The sequence below is a fragment of the Mesoplodon densirostris genome, chromosome 1, assembly GCF_025265405.1.
Source record: "Mesoplodon densirostris isolate mMesDen1 chromosome 1, mMesDen1 primary haplotype, whole genome shotgun sequence".
In the NCBI taxonomy this organism is placed as follows: domain Eukaryota; kingdom Metazoa; phylum Chordata; class Mammalia; order Artiodactyla; family Ziphiidae; genus Mesoplodon; species Mesoplodon densirostris.
Window position 1 is genome coordinate 205,059,879 of NC_082661.1, and position 25,729 is coordinate 205,085,607.

The 25,729-nt window shown below is 39.6% G+C and overlaps 1 protein-coding gene across 1 annotated transcript in view; it reads left to right on the plus strand.

Moving 5' to 3' along the window:
• The first annotated feature begins 1,238 nt into the window (after positions 1 to 1,238).
• Positions 1,239 to 25,729, plus strand: part of TMEM144 (transmembrane protein 144) — a 30,761-nt gene continuing 6,270 nt past the window's right edge. The window contains exons 1-9 of the mRNA XM_060093715.1: positions 1,239 to 1,347; positions 3,507 to 3,629; positions 6,538 to 6,637; positions 8,277 to 8,357; positions 15,110 to 15,191; positions 17,066 to 17,142; positions 19,343 to 19,461; positions 22,474 to 22,593; positions 24,074 to 24,171. Of these exons, the coding sequence (XP_059949698.1) occupies positions 1,239 to 1,347; positions 3,507 to 3,629; positions 6,538 to 6,637; positions 8,277 to 8,357; positions 15,110 to 15,191; positions 17,066 to 17,142; positions 19,343 to 19,461; positions 22,474 to 22,593; positions 24,074 to 24,171 (909 nt within the window). The remainder of the gene's footprint in view (positions 1,348 to 3,506; positions 3,630 to 6,537; positions 6,638 to 8,276; positions 8,358 to 15,109; positions 15,192 to 17,065; positions 17,143 to 19,342; positions 19,462 to 22,473; positions 22,594 to 24,073; positions 24,172 to 25,729) is intronic.

Sequence of the window (25,729 nt, forward strand, 5' to 3'; positions counted from 1 at the left end):
TCCCCAGTCTGGGGAGCCCAATGTGGGGCTTAGACTCCTCACTTCTTGGGGAAATCTCTGCAATTGTGATTATCCTACTGTTTGTGGTCACCTACCAATGGGTGTCGGTCTCAACTCTACTGTGTCTTCACCCCTCCTCCCATCCCCTGTGGTTCCTTCTTTATACCTTTAGTTGTAGAAGATCTTCTCTGCTAGCCTTCAGGTCACTTTCATTGATAGTTTCTTTGTAAATAGTTGTGATTTTGGAAGGAGGGAGGCTCAGGGTCTTCCTTCTCCACCATCTTGGCCACCTTCAAGAGATTGTTAAAGAGATCTTTAGGGGCTTCCCTGGTGCCGCAGTGGTTGAGAATCCGCCTGCCGATGCAGGGGACACGGGTTTGTGCCCCGGTCCAGGAAGATCCCACATGCCGCCGAGTGGCTGGGCCTGTGAGCCATGGCCACTGAGCCTGTGTGTCTGGAGCCTGTGCTCCGCAATGGGAGAGGCGACAACAGTGAGATGCCCGCGAACCACAAAGAAAAAAAAGAGATCTTTAGGAGATTCTTCTATGTGTTCACTTTTTTAAAAAGTCACAAATATAATTTCATGAACTATTTAAACTAATACACACCGAGGTGGTGCTACTGTTGAAGAAAAGTGCCTTTACCTCTAGGGGATCCTGAGTATGTAGCAACAATACAACTTAAATGTACCCTTAAGCTTGTGTTAAATAGTAGAACAGCTTGTGTTCAGAAGGCACTGATAGTTCTCAAAGTCTTCACCCGTGCTCTGTCATTTACTTGTCACAACAACCAATTGAACTGAACAGGATCCTGGTCCACAAATCTTCATTATACAGTCTACCCACACAGAAGAATTTCTTTACAATATCATACAAATTGTATCCAGGTCTTGGAAGAAGTTAGGTTTTCAAGCTCTGAAGACAAATTTTGCTTGGTTTTTTTTTGTTTGTTTTTAGGTCAGTGATCAAAAAGTATTTGTTGACAAAATAAATGAAAAAATGAATGAATGAACATAGGGTGTGAATGTAATACATAATTCCATAATGTCCTAACTTTTTATCTGGAAGGACTCTTACCATACTTTTGAAAAACTCAATAAGTATCATGTATTGATCACAGTTTGCTCACAGATTCACAACTTTTTAATTGTTTCATTTTTATTCCTTTTATTTCAGAAGCTCTTGAAAAGTACATCAAGTTGAAAGTGAACCAGCTTGCTCTCGGGCAGGACCAGAGCCATGAACAATAATGGAACAGACCTCACCACTGGTTTCATATCCTCTATTGTAGCCATCGTTTTGTTTGGCTCAAACTTTGTACCACTTAAAAAATATGAGACTGGCGATGGTAGTTATGTTTCCTTCATTGTTAGTCTTAAATTAATTTTAAATGTGAAGTTCACTTTTTCGGTCTTTTTAAAATGATGGCTATAAAAATGAATTTTGCTCTACCTGAAGCCAAATGAATAGAGCTTAAAAAAATTCATTTGACAATGTCCATGCCATGTTATCTGACTGCTAGTCAGTATAGGATAACCTTAAGATTGTGTTTCATCATAAAGCTAGGATGGGGAAAGTCTTTTAGCCATATCTGTTATGTTTAGAAAAGAAGGAAGTTAGCTCTACTGATAACACTTGTTTTGCACACACAAATTGCCAACACAAATCATATAATAGAAAACAATTTGCACATAACACGAAAACTGTGTTTGCCTATGAGCAGTTTTGACTCTGACAAACATTAGGTGAACACAGAAAACTGCACCCAGATGAACAAAGATGCATAGTAATGCACAAAATACGCTCACACACACCCATTCACACAACCACCAGGTCTGTTACACCACACCCATACACATCTGGTGTTCAAACCCTCATTCACCACCTTCCCAATAATTCGCAAGCTACAACACTTCTGACATCCATTTGCATAAGCCAACTTCAGATCTTTTTTAAGGTAAAGTTCCATATTTATTGCAGCATTTGTGAATGTCTTAACCACTTAACCAGTGTAAAGCTACACTACCATTTTTTTAGGCTCCTATCTTTTCTTAATAAGTTGTTGATGAAGTTTCTGAGTGTTGTGTCCTTAGCCCCATTTTCCCTCTAAGCTCTGCAGGTTTTATCACATGATTTTACACAGTACAGTGATGTTTAGGAACACACATGTCACATTATGGTAGAACTGACTGTAATGTGAATTATAGGGCAGGAGAAGCAGTAGTTGTTTTTTTCTACCTGCCTTTCCTGTTAAAGCCAGGAGGAGAAATTGGGGATGTTATGGTGAAAGCCTGGTGGGAAGCATTGTGTTTTCACTCCAATTTATGTCTTTTTTTTTTCAACTTTATCTCAGGCTTTTTTCTTATGTCTTTATACCACTAAGACAATAGAGTTACAAATCGTTTCCCTCCAGAACCTGCCTTCTTCTTCCCTTTGGAGTTAGAACAGGAATGAAAAGTGCTAAAAAAATAACAAAAAACATACTAAGGGTTAGAGGACCTGACTTTTGGGTGTTCTACAAGAATCGTGTGATCCCAGACAAACCTTATCCACTCTTTTGTTCTCAGTTTCTCATTTGTAAAATGAAGTTCCCTTTCATCTCTGTGTTCTTACTTTTTTTGTCTTAGAGGTTAACAGCCTTTTTCTCTCTCCTCCACCATGAGACTGAATAGAAATAGGCAAAATTTTCCAATAGAGTCAAAAGTGCTACAGAGGTCACTACAGTAGTGACCACTGTAGCTACAGTGCTACAGAGGTCACTACTGGTAAGGCATACACATAACTACCTTAGTATTTTTTCCAATGTCAATGTTTTCTGTATCCTTTTAATCCCTAAACCCTCCTTCTAAGCCTCAGAAAAGTACAGATACACCTCATATCACCATGTGACCTTCAAGTAACTGGCAGATGGTAGCCCAGAGCATAGGAAGGGGAGTAGCTCTGACCTAGAAGGCTAATTCTCAGGTCTGGAATGTCTGACTCATTGCAGACACTCAACTCCAAGTGCATGAGACCTACATATGGCCACAAAGGACTTTATGTTTATCCCAAAATGGCGCATATGATCCCCAAAGGTTTAAATTACTATCATGCTATTGTGAAGTGCTTAATGCCATGTCTTTGGTGAGGAATGGCACTAAGTATAGCATCTGAATAAAAATATATAGTCTTGGTCTTGCTAACATTCTTTGGTAGAAAATTTTTGATCCCTGTTAAGCCGGAATGCACAGTGTAGAGCAAGCTTTGGAGTCAAGTTAAGTTTAAATTCCAGTTTTACAAACTGTGAGCTATTTGGACAAGTTGCTTCATCTCAGATTCATTTTCTGTCTTTGAATTAGGGTTAATTATGATGCATAGTAGTTACAAGAAATATAAGAAACATGTAAAGTGCCTGGCATATAGGCATGCAATAAATTGTAACCATTACTATAATAATTCATTGATATTCCTAAGCGCACTAATTTCCTTAGATCGGTTTGAACCAATGACACCAATTTTTTTTTTCAGGAATGTTTCTCCAGTGGGTACTTTGTGCTGCCATATGGTTGGTTGCCTTGGTGGTCAACCTGATGTTACATTGCCCTAAGTTTTGGCCTTTTGCAATGGTTGGGGGCTGCATTTGGGCAACAGGTAATATTTGATATAATTTATTCTTTAATCAATTTATGCTATGATCAAAATAAATCTGGTTCATAATAGAAGGAAACTAAATGAACAATTTAGTTTCTTTCATTTATATGCTCCAAAAATATTTTTGGTAGATTCCTGACTCTTTCCTTTTAATGATTTCTTTCTTAGTTCCTGGTAGATAATTGTGATAGTAAAATTATTACTATATATTATATATATAATTATATAAAATTATTATAGGAAAAATGTTTCACTCGCTATCTGTTCAAGCATAACTCATATATTAGTTTAAGTGCTCTGGTCTTTCTTTCTTTCTTTCCCATTATGTTTGTCAGAAAATATTTATTAAACAGTTGTTTCTACTACTATCATTTTTAGAACTTGTCCTTAAAAGTAGACAAACACAGACACATTATCATTTCAAAAGCACTGGCAGAAAAACAAAAGCAAACAAAAATCTTCCCTCTGTTGCCTTCTCACTGTTCCCTGAAGTTATATAACTAGAATTTACACCTTTGCTTGACCAATCAGGAATGTTTTTCTTCTATTAATATAAATACACCCCAGGAGAATTTTCTTCTCTTTAACAAAGAGAAGCCCAAGTATCAAGGCTCTCTAGAGGCAATTTGATTAAAAGCAAATAAATTTTTAAACGTTAAAAATGTATTGAGTAACTACTTAATTTGAATCTCTACAGAATTAAGTGTTTTAGTGAAGATGATGAGTTGGAGGACAAAAGAGTTAACTTTTAAATTTCCACTACAGTTGTGATTATTATAGCTCACTTATACCTTAGTATGCTTATGATTGTCACGTCTAATGGGAGAGGGGAACAGAGAAAGCAACCATTCATCCTGCAGATCGGGGATGCTGTAGGTTACAGTAGCTGATTGGATGTGGGGAGCAGAGGAAAGGGAGGACCCAATGGTGATGTAGGGATTTTCTCATAAGTGATTAGGAGAGTGATGGTGTCATTGACTTGGATGAGGAAAACAGGGAAAAGAACGTGTCCAAAAGGGAAAATATTTAGCTCAACTGGGACCTTTTGAGCTGAAAGTTCCTGGTGTTGGAAATTTCTTTTTTTTTTTTTTCTTTTTATAAATTTATTTATTTTTGGCTCTGTTGGGTCTTCGTTGGTGCGTGCAGGCTTTCTCTAGTTGCGGCGAGCGGGAGCTACTCTTCGTTGCGGTGCGCAGGCTTCTCATTGCTGTGGCTTCTCTTGTTGCAGAGCACGGGCTCTAGGCATGTGGGCTTCAGTAGCTGTGGCTCACGGGCTACAGAGCGCAGGCTCAGTAGTTGTGGCTCACGGGCTTAGCTGCTCCGCGGCATGTGGGATCTTCCCGGACCAGGGCTCGAACCTGTGTCCCCTGCATTGGCAGGTGGATTCTTAACCACTGAGCCACCAGGGAAGCCCCAGAAATTTCTTATTGGCACTAAAACTCTGGAGAAGGTCCAGGCTAGCACTGGAAGCATGTGACTCTAGCTGATAGCTGAAACCATGAAACTAGTCAAGTACCCAAAGAAGAATATAGCAAGAGGAGGGGTGTGTTCTAGGGAAAATATTCAGAGGGCATCTAAATCCGGAAGGTGTGATGAGAAAGAGCAACCAGAGAAAGAGAGAAACAGGAGGGACCTGGGAGATGAAGAGATCTTGGAAACCAAGAGAGGGAACCTTTCCAGAGGAGATTGACTGAGACCAGACAGCCAATCAAGAACTGGAAAGACCAACCATGAGTTTAGTCCTGAGCACGATGCACTGGGTGCAGGAATCCAGAAGACAAGTTGGTGAGCATGGGAGAGCAAAGTCTGGGGCCGTACTGGGACAGGGACATCTGCCAGTGGTTGGCCCTGGTTCGAGTCGTAGGGAATTGTCACTACTGATTTTATCATTGACCAGCTTCTGCAAAAACACATAAAACAGAGACCTACACTAAGGATGAAGAGCATTGGTGCAGTTAGGCAAGGAGTTAATTCAACATTTTTCTCTGTAGGATTTTGCCCTAAGCCTGGCTCTTTTAGCAGTCATAATCATGAGTTTAAATGCCAAAACATGTAGCTGTTTTATTTTTAAAATGATGAATTGCACTTTACTAAGTTTGTCCAAATCCCATAAGCTTTTTTTTTCATTTTTATTAAATCTTTATTTTGTTTTATTTTTTAAAATTTTTATTGGGGTGTAGTTGATTTACAATGTTGTGTTAGTTTCTGCTGTACAGCAAAGTGAATCAGTTATACATATACATATAACCACTCTTTAAGATTCTTTTCCCATATAGGTCATTACAGAGTATTGAGTAGAGTTCCCTGTGCTGTACAGTATGTCCTTATTAGTTATCTATTTTATATATAGTAGTGTGTATATGTCAATCCCACTCTTCCAATTTGTCCCTCCACCCCTCTTACCCCCTGATAACCATAAATTTATTTTCTACATCTGTAACTCTATTTCTGTTTTGCAGATAAGTTTACTTGTAGCCCTCTTTTAGGTTCCACATATAAGCAATATCATATGATATTTGTCTTTGTCTGACTTACTTCACTTAGTATGATCATCTCTAGGCCCATCCACGTTGGTGCAAATGGCATTATTTCATTCCATTTTGTGGCAGAGAAATATTCCATTGTATATACGTACCACATCTTCTTTATCCATTCCTCTGTTGATGGACATTTAGGTTGCTTCCATGGCTATTGTAAATGCAAATCAAAACTACAATGAGGTATCACCTTACACCGGTCAGAATGGCCATCATCAAAAAACCTGCAAACAATAAATGCTGGCAAAGATGTGGAGAAAAGGGGACCCTCCCAGGAGCTTCAGTTGAAATTAAAATAAAAATTAATTCAATTGATAAACTTGTTTTCTGTATTGGAAATAACACCTTTCTTCTGTATATTTCATCTACAGGAAACATTGCGGTTGTCCCAATTATCAAAACCATTGGTTTGGGCCTTGGAATCTTAATCTGGGGATCATTTAATGCCTTAATCGGCTGGGCAAGCTCAAGGTAACACAAAGCAAAGTTTCAACTATGATTCTCTGCACTCACACTCTGTGTAAGGCCAGTGCTAAGAATGGGACTAGCTGAGAGAAATAATTCTTAGTTCCTACCTTCACAGAGGTCACTACTGGTAAGGCATACACATAACATATGCTACCTTGAATTACTATTTCCTTTAAGTTCTAAAGAAATGATGTAACACTCTGATCAAGATAAAGTAAAGAGTTGTCTCTAGGGAACAAAGTAGGGAGAGAGAAAGGACACTGATATTTATGTTCCCTTTCTATGTGTGGCAATTTGCTGGACATATTATATACATTATTTCCATCTCATTTTCACAACTATATGAGGTAAGTGCTATCTTATAAGAGAACTGACACACAAAGAAGATGAGGAACTTGCTGAAGTTCACAGAGCTAATCAGCCAGATTCAAACCCAGGCCTGCTGGTTCTAAAGCCCATATTTTTCCCTCTAGGGTGTGAGCCAGTGTCAGCAAACCCTGGTCCAGCTTCCCAGCCATTTTTGTAAATAAAGTGATATTGGAACACAGCCACACACATCCATTTAAGGAGTGTCTGTGACTGCTTGTTCCCTAGAATGGTAGAGGTGAGTAGTTGCAAGAGGCCACCCAGCCTGCAAATCCTAAAATATTTACCCTCTGGCCCTTTAAGGGAAAGTTTGCCAACCCCCAGCTCTAGAGCTGAGCTGGCCAGATAGGGTCACCACAAGCCACATGTGGCCACGTGTATTTAAATTTAAATTAATTAAAATGTGATAAAGTTAAGCATCGAGTTCCTCGGCTGCACTGGCCACATGTCAAGTGCTCCATCGCCGTATCTGGCGGAAGCTGCCCTATTGTCCGGTGCAGCCTGGGAACAGCTTCATCATCTGAGAAGATCCTCTTGGACTGCCCCGTCCTCAGTCAGCATTAAGATGAGCATTCAAGTTGAGTTTGGGAAAATAAATAAAAAGGGGGCTTTTACTCTAACCTTGCTTTCTGGGCCCTTCTTCCCGCTCAAAACACTACAACAAGCTCAGTTATAACAAAGCCAACTAACTTCCAGTACATTCTTTCCTGTCCTTTCCTCATCCCCGCCCTGCTTTTTACAAGTGCTATTTTCTTTTTCCTGTCCTTGCCTCCTTTCTCTGGCCCTGGGTGGTTCACAGTGATTGTCGGTGATGATCACTACAACTTCAAGACATGAGAAAAAAAAAAAAGAATTTAAAGGGATGCCAAAGAGCAGGGATCTTTACCCAAGCAGTTACTGAAGTCTATTTCAAATATTATACAAAGTAGCAGTCAACTCATCAGCATTCAATTATCCACTTAATCTATTTTTTCTTCCTTCTTCCTTAGTCTTAATGAGAAAGGGACTTTTCTTTTAGACAAGTACTTTTACATATACTAGCTCATTTAATCTTAAGAAACCTGTACGTGAGGTATAATTGTAGGTATAATTGTACCAGTTTTAAACATGGGAAATTGAGGCATAATAAAGATAGTTAACTTATCCAAGTCACAGGTAGTAGGTGAGGGACCTAGGATTTCAATCCAAGAATCTGACCCCGAGTCAATGGCCTTAAACACTGTGATGAACACATATTCAACAGTATCTGCTTTGATATGACTCTTTCAATTTCCAGGTTTGGCTGGTTTGGAATGGATGCAGAAGAGGTGTCAAAACCACTGCTCAATTACATCGGAGCCGGGCTGTCAGTAGTAAGGTACATGGCCATTTCTTATGATTTAACTTTTCTTCCCAACACTCAGAACACTTGTTAAAGATCCTGATGTGTTTACATTGCTTTACACCCACGTCTCATCAATCAACATGATTTTTTCTCAGATTCTTCATTTACATTGACAGGCATGGCTTCAGAGGACAGAAAGTATCAGCTCTGGGGTCAGGGGCCCCAGCCTCAGTGGTCAAAACTCTGAGACCCTGGGAAACCTTTTAGCTGCTGTGAAGCTCATTTTCATTATCTGTAATATTCAGAAAAATCATAAGACATAGCTCATAAATGAGGATCAAATAGAATTAAAGTATTTTGCAAACTAGAAAATGCTATAAGTCAATGATATTCTGGCTTCCTGATGCTCTGAAATAGCCACTGATTCTCTCTTATTACTCATGTATTCTTTGCCACTCAGTTCCCACTTTCCTGTCACATCACTCAGCTCTTCTCAACCCGCTCAGTTAACCACTCTCTCACCTGTGACAACACACACTCATGTAAATACCTGTTTGGGGATGTCTAGTTATATTCACTGTCTGAATGGCAGTGTTCAGTCCATAAAACCATCACAGAATTAGGTCACCTTAGATTTGGTCCCTTTTCCTCTCTAGAGTCCATCTGTATTTCCTGTCAGCACCTCTCATAATGGATAGTATTGCCTGCGAAGATTTTAGTACTTTTTTATTCTTCAGGGAAAGAACACTGTATTTCCCTTCCTCCTGCGGTTGATGGCTTTTCTCCAGCCACATTCAGGAACAATCTCTTTGTCGTTGAAGTGTTGCCTTAGAGAGTTCTTCCAGGCCAATCGGAGAGGAAATAACATTGATTATTCTAAAATAGCAGATTCTTGACATTTTTGGTTAGAGGCAATTTTGTATGTTTTGTACAATTCACATAACATTTGAGCTTTGAAGAGCTCTCTCAAAAAAAAACTTTTCTTTACACCCCAAAATTGGAATGTAGAATGCCTTCGTCTTGACTTAATGATAATTTGAGGCCAATTTATCCAGTCCATCAGGCTTTGTTTTTCTCCATGTTCCTTCTTCCTTTAGAAAGTGTACGTTCTCTAAAATTACAGATTATTCACGTTCTATCACTTCTACTTGTGTGACCTTGGGAAAATCACGTAATTTCTCTAAACCCTGGTTTCTTCATCTGGGGATAAAGTGGGGATAATAATTGCACCAGCTTCATAGGATATTTTGAGGATTAAATAAATATGTTCAGTGCTATTATAGTGCTAGATACATGGCTAATGCTCTATATGGTAGGTAATTTTAATTACAATAGTCACTCTTTTAATTAATAACTATGTCATGTTTGGTTACTGTTACCCCCTTGGGCCTATGTTGTCCAACTCAACAGTTAACTAGCCAGCGTGTCTGGGAGTCACCCAACTTAGTCTGGATCTTGGTCTGAGGCAGGAAAATGCAGTGATCTCTTCTGTGGTGCATCCTGGCTCTCTTCTAAGTTTCTTTTGTTGACCTGAAACAAATAGATGGCCAGATTGTCCCCAGCAAAAATAGGTTTATTCAGGATCAGCAGAGAATTGCAGTTCGGGGTCTGCAACCATGGCGAGCCAGTACAAGTCCCTCACATCAAGGGAAGGAGAATGCTTTTATAGAGCACACAGGGAAGTTGGGAGGATTATAATAAACAAGGAGTCCATGGCTGTGCATTGGCTGAGGCCTGGCCAGGAAGGAAGAGAGGTCTGCCTCTTTCCTGTTGGGCTCTGCTACGATCACAGGGCATGTGAGCTCCCCATTCTGGTCTCTCGACTCTATTTACCTGAGGTTTATGTTTGTTAATATTTTTAACCCTTTACTAAAAGGAATTTCTGGAACCTTTCCATTTTAACTCCGTTAAATCTGTTTGTTCTGAAGGGAATTCATTGAAATGACTTGGAGTTTCATAGCCAGTATAAGGAAACTTGGAATCTGGTTACATTGGTTTAGGATGTTGCTTTTCTTTTTAAAATGGAAACAACTGTTCCCATCCTCTGTACAGTCAATGGTAAAGCGTTGCTAAGGTCATGTCTAGCCTTACGTCTTCCCTACGTGTTATCCAGGGTAAGTATCAGTCAGTCTCCATATCCAAGACCACCCCAGGCATCTTAAACAGCAGAGGATTTAGCACAGGGAATTGTTGACAAAAAGTGTTATAAATCCCAAAAGAGCAAAGGGAGAAGGCGGCATCACCCAAAGCCCCAGGGCACCCACTCCAGCTGGCACTGTGGGGAGAAATGTGTCTGCCCTGAGCTGCTGACATCCCTGCAGCCACCCAAGGCAAGATGATGCCTGACCCCACCCCACCCCCACCGCTGGCAAAGCTGAGATGAAGCACAGTTTGGGCAAATGTAATTTTCAGTCTCCTAGTCCCCATGGTTCAGGGTGGAAGTGGAGCGGATGCCAAGAAACAAAGTCCAGGACACTCTCTTAGACATGTTTCAGTGAAGATCCAGGAGTCGGAGTTCACAAGAAGACAGATTTCCTTTTCAATTAAAAAAAGGCTTTGAGGACTTCCCTGGTGGCACAGTGGTTAAGAATCCACCTGCTAATGCAGGGGACACTGGTTCGAACCCTGGTCTGGGAAGAGCCCACATGTCTCGGAGCAAATAAGCCCATGTGCCACAACTACTGAGCCTGCACTCTAGAGCCCTCGAGCCATAACTACTGAGCCCATGTGCCACAACTACTGAGTACACATGCTACAACTACTGAGCCCAGGAGTCACAACTACTGAGGCTGCGTGCCGCAACTACTGAAGCCTGCATGCCTAGAGCCCGTGCTCCGCAACAAGAGAAGCCACCGCAGTGAGAAGCCCGTGCACCACAACGAAGAGTAACCCCCGCTCGCCAAAACTAGAGAAAGCCAGCGTGCAGCAATGAAGACCCAATGCAGCCAAAAATAAATAAATTAAAATTTTTTTAAAAAGGCTTTGAATTATCCTTGAATCTACTCTCCATTCTTTTCTCTACTTCCTTAACTTGCTTCCTCTGTAGAGTTGTGTTGTGAAGAAACCCAGATCTTTGATTCTAGCGGTTAGCTTTCTTCAGAGCCACAGTTCCTACATAGAACTGCAGACCAAGCTAAACATCTCGACATGCATGTCCCCCGGGTGCCTCCTACTCCATCTCTGGTGGGGCTACCTGTGGAAGGGGATCCTGCCAGGTCAGGCACAAGGTCAGCCCTGCACAAACCCTGGGCTGGTGGTTCCTTTCTATTTGCCTTCAACATTTCCCAATCAGAATTACTTTTCTTACTTTAGCCTTCCCTGAAAACTGGTCCCTCTTCCTGCGTTCCTTCTCTCTGTAGATGGTATTAGCCACAGTCATTCAAATTCAGAACCTCGGGCATCTTGAATTTTTTTCCTTTGTACCCGACCCCGTATCAAATCCTGTAAAATTCTTTTTGAATCTTTCACAGGTTCCTCTTCTCCTTTCCCTTAGTCCCATACTACCTACCCAGCTGTATACAGTTGTAAAAATCTCACATCTCAGTTCCCTAGTTCCATTCTTTTCTGTTGCCAGTATGACTTGCTTGTATCTGCTCTCAAATCAGGACATCACTCTTCTATTTAGGAACCCCTGAAGGCTCCCCACTGGATTCAGAGTAAATCTGTCTCCTTAATCCAGCATGTCCTCCACAGTTAGAGATTCAACACTTCTTCCTAGCACAGTTTCGCCCTGGGTTGTCAGTTCACTGACCCAGGATTACTTATCATACCCGACACTTCCTACAGTCCCAAAAGCCCTTTCCTCTGCCTCCCTGAAATATCAGTTAAGATTTCCCATTCTATATGATGTTTTCTTGATCTTCTTCTTCCTAATTATCAATAGAATGAGTCACCCCTAAACTCCCATTGTATTTTGCACTTCTTCTATTACCCACATTCTCAGGGTCTGTGTTGTATTATTCAGACAACCCTCTTTATCCTTAAACTATGAGATCCTGAAGGACAAAGTCTGTTATTTTCTTTGTGCACCATTTCTCCCACCATCACTATCAGACTTCGCTGCACGGTGCTTGACATATAATAGATGCTGTTGAAATCAGTTGTCAGTGTAAACACACACGTGAGTTTTACTAATAGTAATGTGTATAGGGTTGCAAATCTAGGGAAATTGGAAAGGTTGAAAGTATAGAGAAGTACCCTTGCATATAACATATTGATTTATTTTTAAAGTTTCCCATGCTTTTGAAAGCATTCACAGACTCGATCATGGAACTTTGTGTTTGACACACTGTACCAAGTTCTTCAAGTCTGTAGCCCAGAAGACCTTGTGATCTATTTGGCTTTATGTTCATATCCATAAGATACATCTCATTACCTTGTCCTAACTTAGTGCCACCAGATTCCCTCTTGACCTAAATGAGCTGGAGTCTTCTTTCTGACTTACCCATTTTATGTCTAGTACACAGGCTCAGATCACTGATTCCTTAGTCTTCATTTCTTCCTCATGCTCAGCACCCCGTCTCCCATCCAATTTGTAGTTAAACTTCTCAACTGACTAGCATATTTTGAGATTTTATCATGTGCCAAAAAGTACCCCGAGAATTTTGTAGCCATTACTATTTAATTCTCATCACAGTTCTGTAAAGTGGGTATATCTCCATTTTTTATTTTATTTATTTAAAAAAATCTTTTGGCTGCATGCGGGCTTTCTCTAGTTGTGGTGAACAGGGGCAACTTTTCATTGTGGTGTGCGGGCTTCTCATTGCGGTGGCTTCTCCTGTTGCAGAGCCCAGGCTCTAGGTGCACAGGCTTCAGAAGTTGTGGCTTGTGGGCTCAGTAGTTGTGGCACATGGGCTTCAGTAGTTGTGGTGCACGGATTTAGTTGCTCTTTGGCATGTGGGAGCTTCCCAGACCAAGGCTTGAACCCGTGTCCCCTGCATTGGTGGACGATTCTCAACCACTGCACCACCAGGGAAGTCCCTCCCCATTTTTTAGATGAAAAAAGTTGAGGGTCAGAGAGATTAAGTGATTTGTTGGAGGGTCACACAGTTGTTTGAAGAAGCACTCTAGGGCTTTTCTCTGTGTCCTTCAAGTATATTTCTAACATATCATCCTCTATTGCTATTAGAAAAATAGATGGGTCTATACAAAGTAGAGGGTTTTCACGGTAACTTTGAGAAGAAAATGCAGTTGCAGTGTCTAATGTTAGCTTTGTGAATTAACATGTATATGAGAGCACACACATGCCTATTTAACAATTAAGATAGACACATATAATCAGGGTTTATGCATTCAATTTTACTGAGTGTCAGGTACTTCGAGGACCTTGAAGCAGATGGAAAATGTGGTTCCTATCTTCTATTGAATTGGAAAGTCTTTAGAGAAAAAAGATTACATGGACCTGTGGCAGATGGTCTGGACCGTGTGATGACGATTCTCAGTGTTTCAGGAACTCAGAGAAGAGGAAGATAGGGGAGGACCGGCTGGGGGTGGGGCTCCCTTCTCACAGTCAGCACTTCACGTCTTCTGTAGCTTGGGTAAGAGGTGAGGACACAGTGTGTCCAACTAAGGAAGGCTCACAAGCACGACGTACAAGCTTGGAGCAGGGGCTGGTCAGGGAAAGAAGTCCATGGGGGAATTATGTTGAGAAGGGTTGAATGGGGCATGAAGCGGAGAGCAGTAAAAATCAAAGTGAAACTTGAATTTCCTATGGAAGGGAATATGGAACCATTCAAGTTTATAAAGCAGCCAAGAGACTGAACTAAGGAAGCTAACTGGACATTTTAAATTTTTGTACAAAAGGTAGCATATCTGGGTTCACTAATCTGCACTCAGCTACCTATACTATTTCAGTCTCATGTGTGCTTTGAAAACTTCTTATATTGCTTTAACTTTTGAACCATGCAAATGTTTTTTAAAAGGAATATCAAAAGTATACCAAAGTTGTCAGTTTCCTTCAGTTAATTTAATATTTTAACACATTTTAGCATTTGGGTATGGTTCAAAAGTCAAGGTCAGTGAGGCATTTGTTACAAAGATACTGGATATGAATAGTCAGTGCCTTGGGAGAGAGAGGTTAAAGGGCAAAAAGGCATTAGGCTTAAGCATGTGTTTTTATCTCTTAAAATATACTCTGGACATCTTTCCATATCAGAGCACAGAGGGCATCTTCATTCCTTTTTCATGGCTGTGTCATATTCCACTGGATGATCATGAAGGTCAGCTCACCTGAGTGCGGCTATGCTTGTGTTAGAGATCCTAGAGCAGGACTGGTAGGGTCAGGAGTGGACACACCTATGCCTTTGGTACATGGCCTCAGGGTGTCCTCTGCAGGGGTCACACAGTTCTGCACTCACACCAGTTGTACTTATCTCCTCAAGTTTGTCCAGTTGAGGATGTTAAGCTTTGAGGGGTTTGTCAATAGAACAGGTGAGATATATTATTTCAAGGTGTTTCCATTTGTGTTTTTTACCATGTGATTCCAGGATTAAGCATGAATAAAAAGAAAGATGGGGCCATTGACTGAAACAAGAAAATCAGGAGAAAGATCTGATTTAGGAGGGAAGCTTATGAGTCTAGCTTTTAAGCTATTGTAATTAAGGAAAAGGAGAGATGTCAAAGAGAATGGCCATGCTGGAGAAATGGCAGGACCCCTGAAGAGGCAGTTTGGAAGTAATCATCGTATCATTAAGACTTCATTTAAGCTGTGTTTTCCCTTAAAATTCGGACAACTTAATGTGAACCAGGGTTGTGATAAATGTCACTAAAATTTCTTTTCTTTGCAGCGCTTTCATATTTTTGTTCATCAAAAGCAAAATACCAAATAACACATATTCTGTGGACACCACGCCATTAATAACAGAGCATGTGAGTAGAGAATGAGAACCACCTTGATCTGAAACATATAGTTAAGACAAAAGGAAAATGCATGGATTTGAACGCAGATAAGAGGGTAATGGGGTATTTTTTTAAATCAGGGCTATCTAAAATATTTTAGCATATTTATTATGGCTAGGTCTATGTAGCAATCAATATTTCCACAGTAAAGATGCTCAACAAACACAGAGGTTGACTTATTTTTATTAATGTTAGATCCCTTCTAGGAGATGTGCACACAAGCCCATATTTTGGAATAACTTAAGGATTTCTGCAGTACGGAAACGCTGAATACTGAAGAGGAACATGAAAGTGACTTTAGAAATGGGGAGGAAGGAGGCTTTAAAGTAGGACTGGGGGAGGGCAGGGGCCATAGATAAGACAAAGCCAGTGAAAGGGTAAATCAAATCACACGAAAGTGGGAATTAGACTTGACTTTCTTCTATTTCTCTTTTTTGCCGTATCCCATTCCACTCAAAGGTGAAGACAGAAAATATGCAAGGAATCACTGTTTTGACCCTGAAGGACATAAATTAGTCTGGAATAGCAAGTCTAGGTTAAACAAGGGCAACCTTTACAAGACAGCCTGCAGCACTAGGGCCAGTGGCTCCGTATACAGAAGTGGTTCCAGGGCAAACCGCCACGGCCATGAGCACAGACTCCAGCACCACGGATGCTGAGTGTCTCGTGCACCTGCCGAGGACCCAGTGCTGGCTGCCGCCCTTGAAATCCCACCTCCCACCCACACACTGAGGCGCTGCCTCCCTGGAAGGCATTGCCTCTACTCCTTACTTCAAAATGAATCATTTCTTCCCCTTCCTTCTTCCCCTATCAAAACTCTTATCAACTAAGGTGACAGAAACCTTAGTTAAATTGACACTAAAGTCAAATAATAAGTAACTTAGGTGTTAGAGAAAAGAGATGTATTGATCCGTAGGCCTCTCTGATCAGGGAGGTGTTTCAGAGAGAATGAGGGAGTGAGATGGGGAGAAGGTGTCTGGTATTCCTTGCCCACTTTAGGGACCCAGATACCTCCTAACCAACTTCCCTGCAAACAAAGGGGGAAGAAAGGAAGATAAATGCAACTTGGTAAAAGCTACAGAGCAGGCTAATGGCCTTAGATTTTTCCATCAAGATGGAAGTATGTAAGCAAACTTAAGTTTAAAGATACATAAAAATTATTGGTTACGATGTTGCTGCACATCACGAGCTGCTCGTGGGGTGAGAAAGCATGGTTGCCAAAGGAAAGCTTGATTTAGCACATAACGAAGAATTCAAATGTACAATAGTTTCTCATCTCTTATGAAAGCATTAGGAGTATGGCATCAAGGAAACTTCAGCTAAGAGACAAAGATGATTACATTCAATAGTAGAAATATTATGAATGTGCTCATAACTTTTCCTGACTTAGAATATTAGCTAATCTTAAAACAAGGCTGGAAATGTTTCGTTAGCTAATTTAGTTAAAGAATCTGGATAAAAATATGCCTATTGATCTTAAGTATTCCATAGTAGAAGAGTCTAAGTTCTAATTTCTTTACAAGTTATTAAAATTTGCAAATAGAATGCAAGCATTAATAAATTTTGTTAGCTTTGACAGCTGTATCAAAATAGCCATTTAATAAACTGTGAAAAACATTTAAACAGAGAAGTTGCCCACTGCCAGACCATTCTGAGTGAAAGAGAAACAGAATCAGAAACATTTGAGTCTAGGGATGCCCACAGAATCAGTATACAGGGTGACATGGTCATATTTTAAAGTGTGTTTGAGAGAGAAGAGAAAAACACTGAAAATCTTCTTGTCACCAGTGTGGTTATCCATTGAATGCTGTTTTCCTTTTGATTTTTGCCAATGTTTTCAATAGGTGATTAACAAAACTCCAGATCCCGATCCTGATTACTCCTGGGTGGATAAACTTTCTACAGTGCAAAACCGCTTAGTGTAAGAAGAGGTTCTCTTATTCTGTTTTATATTTGGTTAAAGCAAGAGTGAAGTAATATTCATCTGAGTTCAAGACGAAAATGGTAACACAAGCTTTGACCTCCTAGCTCCATGGTAGAGAGACTTTCTGGTCGCTTGCTGAATTTTAAGGTGCAGAGGGCCTTGGTCTCAGTGCTCCAAGGAATTCCTAAGCCACTGCAGTGCCTCTAGCCAATAAGTAGCTGACAAAAGCAATCTCATTTTACAGGACTTTCATGCCTAAAGTAAAAGTAAAGTTACAAAAAAAAAAGAAAAAAAAGAAAAGAAAAGTAAAACTATCAGCCACAGAGTATAATGGCCAGTATGCTCCCAGCCATCCCAATTGAATTAGGTCCACATCTCCATTACATCACCTAGGTTGCTCTCCACTGGAAATACCTCCACTCGTGTGTCAGACAGTTTTATAATCCCAAGATATTTATTGTCAAATATAGTAGAATATTTTGTGTCAGTGTAGGTCCTAGTGCCCACCCCCAATTCTTTGTATCAAGACCAGGAGAGTTAGGCTCAATGACAGCCCTTATATTTTAGGGTTTTGGGGGCTGGCAAAGAAATATGAGAATGTTTATGCTTTATGTATGAAAATTTTGTATATTTTATATAAGAAATATGGATATGTAATAGTATGTAGTTTGCATTTTTCAGTTGAGAGCTGTTTTAGACTTTCTGTAGTGACACCTAAAGAATAGAAGGCATGTCCTCTGTTAGTATATACAATGACCTCACAGTGGGAAAGAGGCAGTACTGGGCACATAATAGATGCTCAATAAATATTTGAATAAGTGGAATGAATGAAAGAATGAACTAACCCACACACTTTGGAAGAAATAAATATGTTGCTATTTTTGCTTTGGAATAAAATAGATCTATCAAACAAAATATTTTTCACAAAGCATTGCCTTTGTTAAGGGAATATTTGTTAAGAAGAATGTTTTCAGTTGTCTCATTGGCCAGCCTAGTCTATTAGTCTGGTCTGCATTTGGGACCCTCCTCCAGGACCAGGTGGTCTAGGCCTCCCCAAGATGCAGGGGTTTCCATCATGAACAGAGCTCACTGGTCATGTGAGTGCCTACAGTCTCATATTCCTTAAAACACCACTAAAATAGACTTCTTTTTTGGGGGGACCACACCCCGCGGCATGTGGGATCTTAGTTCCCCAACCAGGGATCGAACCCATGCCCCCTGTAGTGGAAGCATGGAGTCTTAACCATCAGGGAAGTCCCTAAGCATTTGTTTTCAAGCTTGGAAAGATATGGTTTTTGCCTAAAACTCTTTCCTGTTTCATGCCATTGTCCTTTGTATTAAGCCAAAGGGATTGTTCCAAAATATTAATCACCTCCCCTCCAAAACCATTGGAAACGCTTGCTTCATGCAGATATGGCCCAAGTCTGAGGGATCAACGTGACCCTAGTGCTTAAGGCAAAACATTTTCTTCTTACAGAAAGTAATGTTTTACCTGAAATATTCAAATTATTTTGTTAGGGAATTCCCTGGCAGTCCAGGGTTAGGACTTGGCACTTTCACTGCAGGGGGCCTGGGTTCAATCCCTGGTCTGGGAGCTACGATTCCACAGGTCGTCGGCACGGCAAAAAAAAAAAAAAAAGGTTTCTTAAATTATGTTATTAACTCAGCACTTCCCCTTGACCATGCCTAAGACATAGGCGAGTCTGGGATCTCAGTAGCTGTTTTGAACAAACGTGTGTTTGGTCCTTGGTCTATTCTAGTCATTATTATTATCTGTGCTATCGTCACAGAGGGTTTACAAAAGAATCATCGGGCACGGTGTCAGTCTACAAATACTACATAATTTAATGAGAGAGCCAGGTTTATTTATGTCACCTGTAGAATATGATGGCAATATTCTCACCTACGTAATGATAATTTATCATGATAATCCATTGCAGCATCTGTAAATCATGTCCTTCCACCATTAGATGGTGGAGGACTGAAGCTGCATCACAGTAAGGTGGCATCAGGTACCTTGACCCTGCAGGGCACTCCTGGGGCTTTTGCTTGTCACCCCACTTGAGATAGATGGGTGATTCCTACATAATGCCTTGTGATTTCCATTTTGAAGCATGCTTTTGATATGATTGCATGTGTGCGTTTGGCAGAAACATTGCTTTGGGCCCAGATGCATAGTGATTTATTTGTTTTTAAGGGGCTGCAGCCTCGCGGTAATATCTGGAATACTCTATGGATCTACATTTGTGCCCATCATTTACATCAAGGACCACAGCAAGAGAAATGATAGTATATATGCAGGGGCAAGTCAGAACGGTGAGAGGAAGAAGTTATTTTACTTTATAAATAAACTCAATACCCATGTTTCTAGTTAAGAGTATAAAAAGAATGGGACTGTGGTAGATATTGGTACATAGATTTGTCGATGAAAATTCAATTAACAGTCAAGTTAAGAAGCGAAAAAAGGGAATTTTATCTGAGCCAAACTGAGGATTATAACCCAGGAGACAGACTCTCAGAAAGCTCTGAGAACCCTTCCGCCTGTTAAAAGGCAAACGCATTGTCATATACTTTTTCGAGACAAAGGATCATACATCAAAATGACATACTGATATTTTACATAAAGTTCACCAAGGATACATAGTCCAGGTAAGAAGCTACAAAGGAGCAGCAGGTCACCATGACCTGCCACAGAGCTGGGAAAGAACACTCTTCTTTTAAGAAGTTATTATACATTGGTAGCATCAGAAGCAAAAAAGAAATTGATCGTTACGGTCAAGCAAGCACTCCCATTTTGAGAAGCTCCAGTTAAAGGGTAATGCAGATGCACACCTCACATTAGGGAAGAAGGAAGCCCAGACAGACACAGAGGGAATTTGATGTTTAGATTTTCTCGTCGCGCCTTAAAATAAAATTTCATTTCATCAGATTTGATCTTACGTTGTCATTGTAAGTGGTGAGTTAGAAGGGCATGGGAAACTAAAAAAAAAAAAAAAAAAAAAAGGACTGTTTGAATATTTTCATGTGATCTTTAACATACAAATAGAATCAATTTTAGTCAGGATTCATTTCAGCTACTTGGATCTTAACACACGGTTTCTGGCTTTACTGCAAGATTTGGAGATTATTTTCCAGTTTGATGATCTCTAGGAAAATATGTATTCTTCTCCTCTTTAAAAACAAAAAACAAAAAACAAAAAACTGAAGTGTAGCGCATAGTACTTTAAAATCAAATAAAGGTCAAAATATGGCCTGCTTAGTATATTATTTTTTGAGCACAGAGTAACGCATTGAAAGGCCCAATGTAATGCTTCCAAATTATCTCAGTTTCTAGCGCTAGAATTAATCTCTCAAGACGTCACTTCCACATAGTGTGCAACAGCCTTCTGCAGGCTCCGAAGGAGGTGAGAGTATCTAATTCAGGATCCTGTGATTATACTGAAATGTGGCTTACACCCACAAAACAATAAAAGAATGATATCGTGGTTAAGACATTTCTACATCCATGGCACAGAAAATGAATGTCATCTGTGATCCGATAAGGGAGACTTCTAGAGGGCAAGTCATGAGAGAAAGATTGATGGAGAAGCCGGTTTTTGAACTCTAAATGAGCAGATAGACTTTGAGTGACTACCATGGTCTGTTTCTTCCTTTTTATATTCAGCCCCACGAACAGTACTCAAACTTTTATTAATTTCTGACTTTTTAAAAAGATTTTATACAAACACCTTTTGTATTTTTATTCTTTTCATTTTAAAGGATAAAAACTAATAAAAATAGAATAGCATAGGATAAATTAAGAGAGAAGGAAAAAAGAGTGACAAAAGAAAAGAGCCATGAAAGAGTCGAAAAACTGTGCTACACTTGTACACTTGCTAGTGATGAGTCATAATTTGGCTCTAAGATTTCTTACAGCCACAAAGGAAATCAGATCAGTCCCAGAATTCAGCAAACACAAAATTAAAACAACTAATTGTTCAGGAGTACAGTTGTTCTTGGTACTGGGGCATAATAAACAATGTCCTCAACAATCTCTTCCCATAAATAGTACAATCAGTTCTTAGGGACAAGAACTTATGACAACTCAAATGTCATCTGATAGAGATACACTTTATTTCAATTGATTCAAAAATAATTCAAGGGGGCATATTTTTTTAATGTAACTTATTTAACAATCACATAAATGGTATATGCTCTGTGCTGGGCACTGTTCTAGTTACAGTAATAACTCAAGTGATCCTCCTAGCAACCTTACTGGTTGGATACCATTATAATTCCAGTTTTACAACTGAGAAAATTAAAACAGAGAGAGAGTAGGTAACTTACTCAAGTCTCCAAATTAGCAAGTGGTGGATTGATGAGTCCCACCAGGTTGTCGGTGTTTTAATCACTAGATTATGCTGCCTTTTCTGGTGGTCTTTGGGTGGATGTGCTGTGATATGGCTCAGAAGAAGGATTTAAGACTTTAGAAGAAGAGACAAACCCTTTGACTTTCAAGATTTTCTGGCTAAACAGGGCCACTCATCTTTCTCCAAATTTAGTTGAGAGAAACATTGAGTCCAGTCTGACCTTCCCAGCCAAGAACCTGCATTACACCCATCTGTTTGGCCAAAGGACCCTCTGCTTTAAATAGTCAGTGGAGTTGGGTTTCTCAGATATTGGACCACCATCTGTGTTATTAACTCCCCCGTGTAATTAGGTTTATAGAAAACAAATAAAATCCTCTTTAGAATAACTTCCTAAATATCCTTCTGTATAGCTGCCTGGGTAGCTGCCATCTGCAACCTGGAAGTTTATCTCCAGATTGATCAATACACCATATAAAATTAGCACTTCTAAAATTTTTTTACACACCATCCCCCAACTACAGTCTACTTGGAGATTTGCTACAATGGCTATAGCCATCAGTAAAATTAGGTCTGATACCTGTTCTTAAAAAAGGAGATATGTTCTTTGTTATAAAGCAGAAACTAACACACCATTGTAAAGCAATTATACTCCAATAAAGATGTTAAAAACAATTTTTTTTAAATTTAAAAAAAGGAGATATTAATATTATATTCACATAATGTTTGTTGTTTCTTATTTAGCTTTCCAAGATAATCATAAAAACCAGTCTTTTAGATTTGATTATAGTAACTAACTTCTTACTATTTTAAATATGTTAATTAAAATTCTATATAAATAACATGTAGATGATAAAATAGAATTAATGCTTCCTTTACATTTAAGGTTGATTTGAGTGAGTTTGTTTTATTCTTAGAACTCCAGATGTATTTGAAATGACTAAACTGATATGCTTGAGAGTTTTCTAACCTGTATTTCCAGATTTAGACTACGTTTTTGCACACTTCAGTGGCATCTTCCTTGCAAGTACAGTCTACTTTCTGGCCTACTGTATAGCCATGAAAAATAATCCTAAACTATATCCCAAAGCAGTCTTGCCAGGTAAGAATATTAATGACAGAAACCCTTCTTACTCTCTGAAAGTATCATGCCCTATTCATTTAGCTTGAATAATCATCTTCTGGAAACCAAGCCGTTCTCTGTGTGTGTCCGTTTTTGTGTGTCTGTGTGCATATGTGTTCATTCCCTCAGTGACTTTGGCCCAGTTCACCACCAAATATGAAGGATTTAAAAACCATGAAACTGGGTTTGAAATGTCAAGTCATTATTACAGAACCTAGAACTTGAACAATGAATCTAAGATTATTTCCTCTGCTGAAACATCTTGTGTACTGAGGATCAGACTTTAGTATTTCTTCTTCACCAACTAAGGATGTATATTAAAGTCAGAGTCCTGGGGCTCTCTCTATATTTTTATTTATCCATCTATCTATCTATCTATTTATTTATTTATGGCTGTATTGGGACTTTGATGTTGCCCTCGGGCTCTCTCTGTTTGCAGTGATTGGGGGCTACTCTTAGTTGAGGTGCATGGGCTTCTCGTTTTGGTGGCTTCTCTTGTTGCAGAGCACAGGTTCTAGGCACGTGGGCTTCAGTAGTTGTGGTGCACAGGCTTAGTTGCTCCACAGCATGTGGGATCTTCCTGGACCAGGGATCAAACCCATGCCCCCTGCATTGGCAGGTGAATTCTTAACTACTGCACCACCAGGGAAGTCCAGTATATATTTTTAAAGTGTCAACAAATACAAATCTCCAGTCACTTGGGAAAATAAACATTTTCTCCAAAAATTTAGGGGAAATTATTTTAAATTTTTAAAAAGTTATGTTAAATGCACATGCTTTTGGATTTAATCAGTTAGGCACTGGTAAAAAAATTGTATATATAATGAAAAGTTATAATTTCTCACTTATTTAAGAGTTTGCTATAATTCGATATGGAATATAGATCCACAAGTAAAATTTTTTAAAGAACAAAATAAAGCATATGTCCGAGATTCACTTTGAGTGCCTGATTCATTTAAGCCAAAGAGTACTACTGTATCACTATACCGTTTTAGAAAATGGTAGAATATTTACTGAATGCCTAGCTAAAGTATCAAAAATTTTAGCTGATATTTTTATTCAAATTCTAGGAGTCTTTTTCCCCTTAGCTAAGCATCATTCTGAATTTCAAAGATTTTTATGGTCATGGTTTAGAGTAAATGGTGTTTGCAGAATATGTTCAGACCCAGTGTCTTCCCGGGTCCCCCTCCATTACCCAATCTTTACCTCAACTACTATTTTGGGTACTTGATTTCATGTCAATAAGGTAAAAGGTGATCTTTATACCCACAGCAGTCAAGAAAAGAGAAATCATTTGGTTTCCAAAATGGTCCTAAAACATGGCTAAAAAACCCATATTGGCCATCAGTGTTGATAGGAGTGTGTTGATCTGAGAACTTTAACATTCCCGCTCTACCTGGAGTGTGGATTTTTCAGGAGGGGAGGTGGTTGGTAAACGTGTGGTGTGTGTGTGTTTCAGGATTCCTGTCTGGAATACTCTGGGCCATTGCTACCTGCTGTTGGTTCATAGCGAACCACTCCCTCAGCGCTGTGGTCAGTTTTCCAATCATCACTGCTGTAAGTAGCTGAACTGCTTTTGAAAATTTTTGTTTTTCAAATGTAAATCTAATTTTTCTCAAGCGTTCTTAGTGAATCACTGAAGCCTGTCATGGAGCTTAATTTTTCAGGAGTATAATTAGTATAACAGATTCATGTAGATAAACTGATACCCTCTAATCTCATGTCCTTGATCTCTAAGGGAATATTGCTAACCTCATTTTAGCAGGTTTGTTCATCTTTGATACCCTTGCAGTTTTTGTTTGGTCGGTTTACCTAATTTCATTTGGGATATATTGTAATTTGCTATTGATAACAATATTCATCTCTATATAACAGTTTATAGATGTAAAAAATGCTTTTGTGTGTAATATCACACTTGAGTCTCATGACAGCCTTGTGAGACAGAAAGTATTTCAGCCCCCATTCATAGGGCTCGTCAATATTTTAAGGAAGGCTTTCAGAACGTGCTGAAGCAAAGTATTGTCTCTGGATGGTGCCATTTACCACGCATTCGTAATGCAGTTTGCTTCATCTAATTTTTTTAGGTGCCAATCATGTAGCGCATAGGTAACAGAAAAACAAAAATGTTTCTTTTGACATAGGCAGGACAGATATTGTCAAGCTTGTCCCCATTTTGAAGATGAGAAAATTGAGGCAATAGCTGACAGAGTCGTCTGAAAGAACATGGCTACGTGGACATCTCAGGGCTTCTCAGGAGAGAGTTTCTTGTATGCAGGGCTACATTTTGCCTTTAGTATAGAATCCTAGAATGTTTCAGGTTCCTTATGGTACTAGGACCGAGACACACACACACACACACACACACACACACACACACGAATTAATTGCTTTAACGTTGAGCTCTTATTTCTACTCTAGTATCTTAGATTGTTAAGTTGTTTACCTGCCTCCCTGCTTCCTAAATCATCATCACAAACAAAATTTGCCTAAAACATTTTAGCAGCACACCTGTGCAAGCCTACAAAACTGATATTTTTAAACACATTGTCTGGTCTAAAATACAATTGCATAAAAGTTTGAAACATCCTTAAATTTTAATTTAAATTCTGGGTTTCAAACAGCATATCTTGACAGTTCTGTGTTCATAAAACCGTTGGCTTTATTTTTTATTTGAATTTAGTGGTACACTAAAGTGAACTATTTTAATAGGTTAGGTTTTTATTAGTTTAAAGGGCCCACATTTTGACATTCTTAATTTCTATTGAGGGAAAATGTTATCAAAATTGAGCAAGTTATAAGGAATTTTTTTTTTTTTCTTTTTTTTGCGGTACACGGGCCTCTCACTGTTGTGGCCTCTTCCGTTGCGGAGCACAGGCTCCGGATGCGCAGGCTCAGCGGCCATGGCTCACGGGCCCAGCCGCTCCGCAGCATGTGGGATCTTCCTGGACTGGGGCACGAAACCGGGTCCCCTGCATCGGCAGGCGGACTGTCAACCACTGCGCCACCAGGGAAGCCCTATGCACATTATTTTTCAGGTCCAAAAGAACATACTGAAATTTCTTTAGTTATGATATTATCTAATGCCAAAGGAAGTTATAAGTTTATTCATACACTT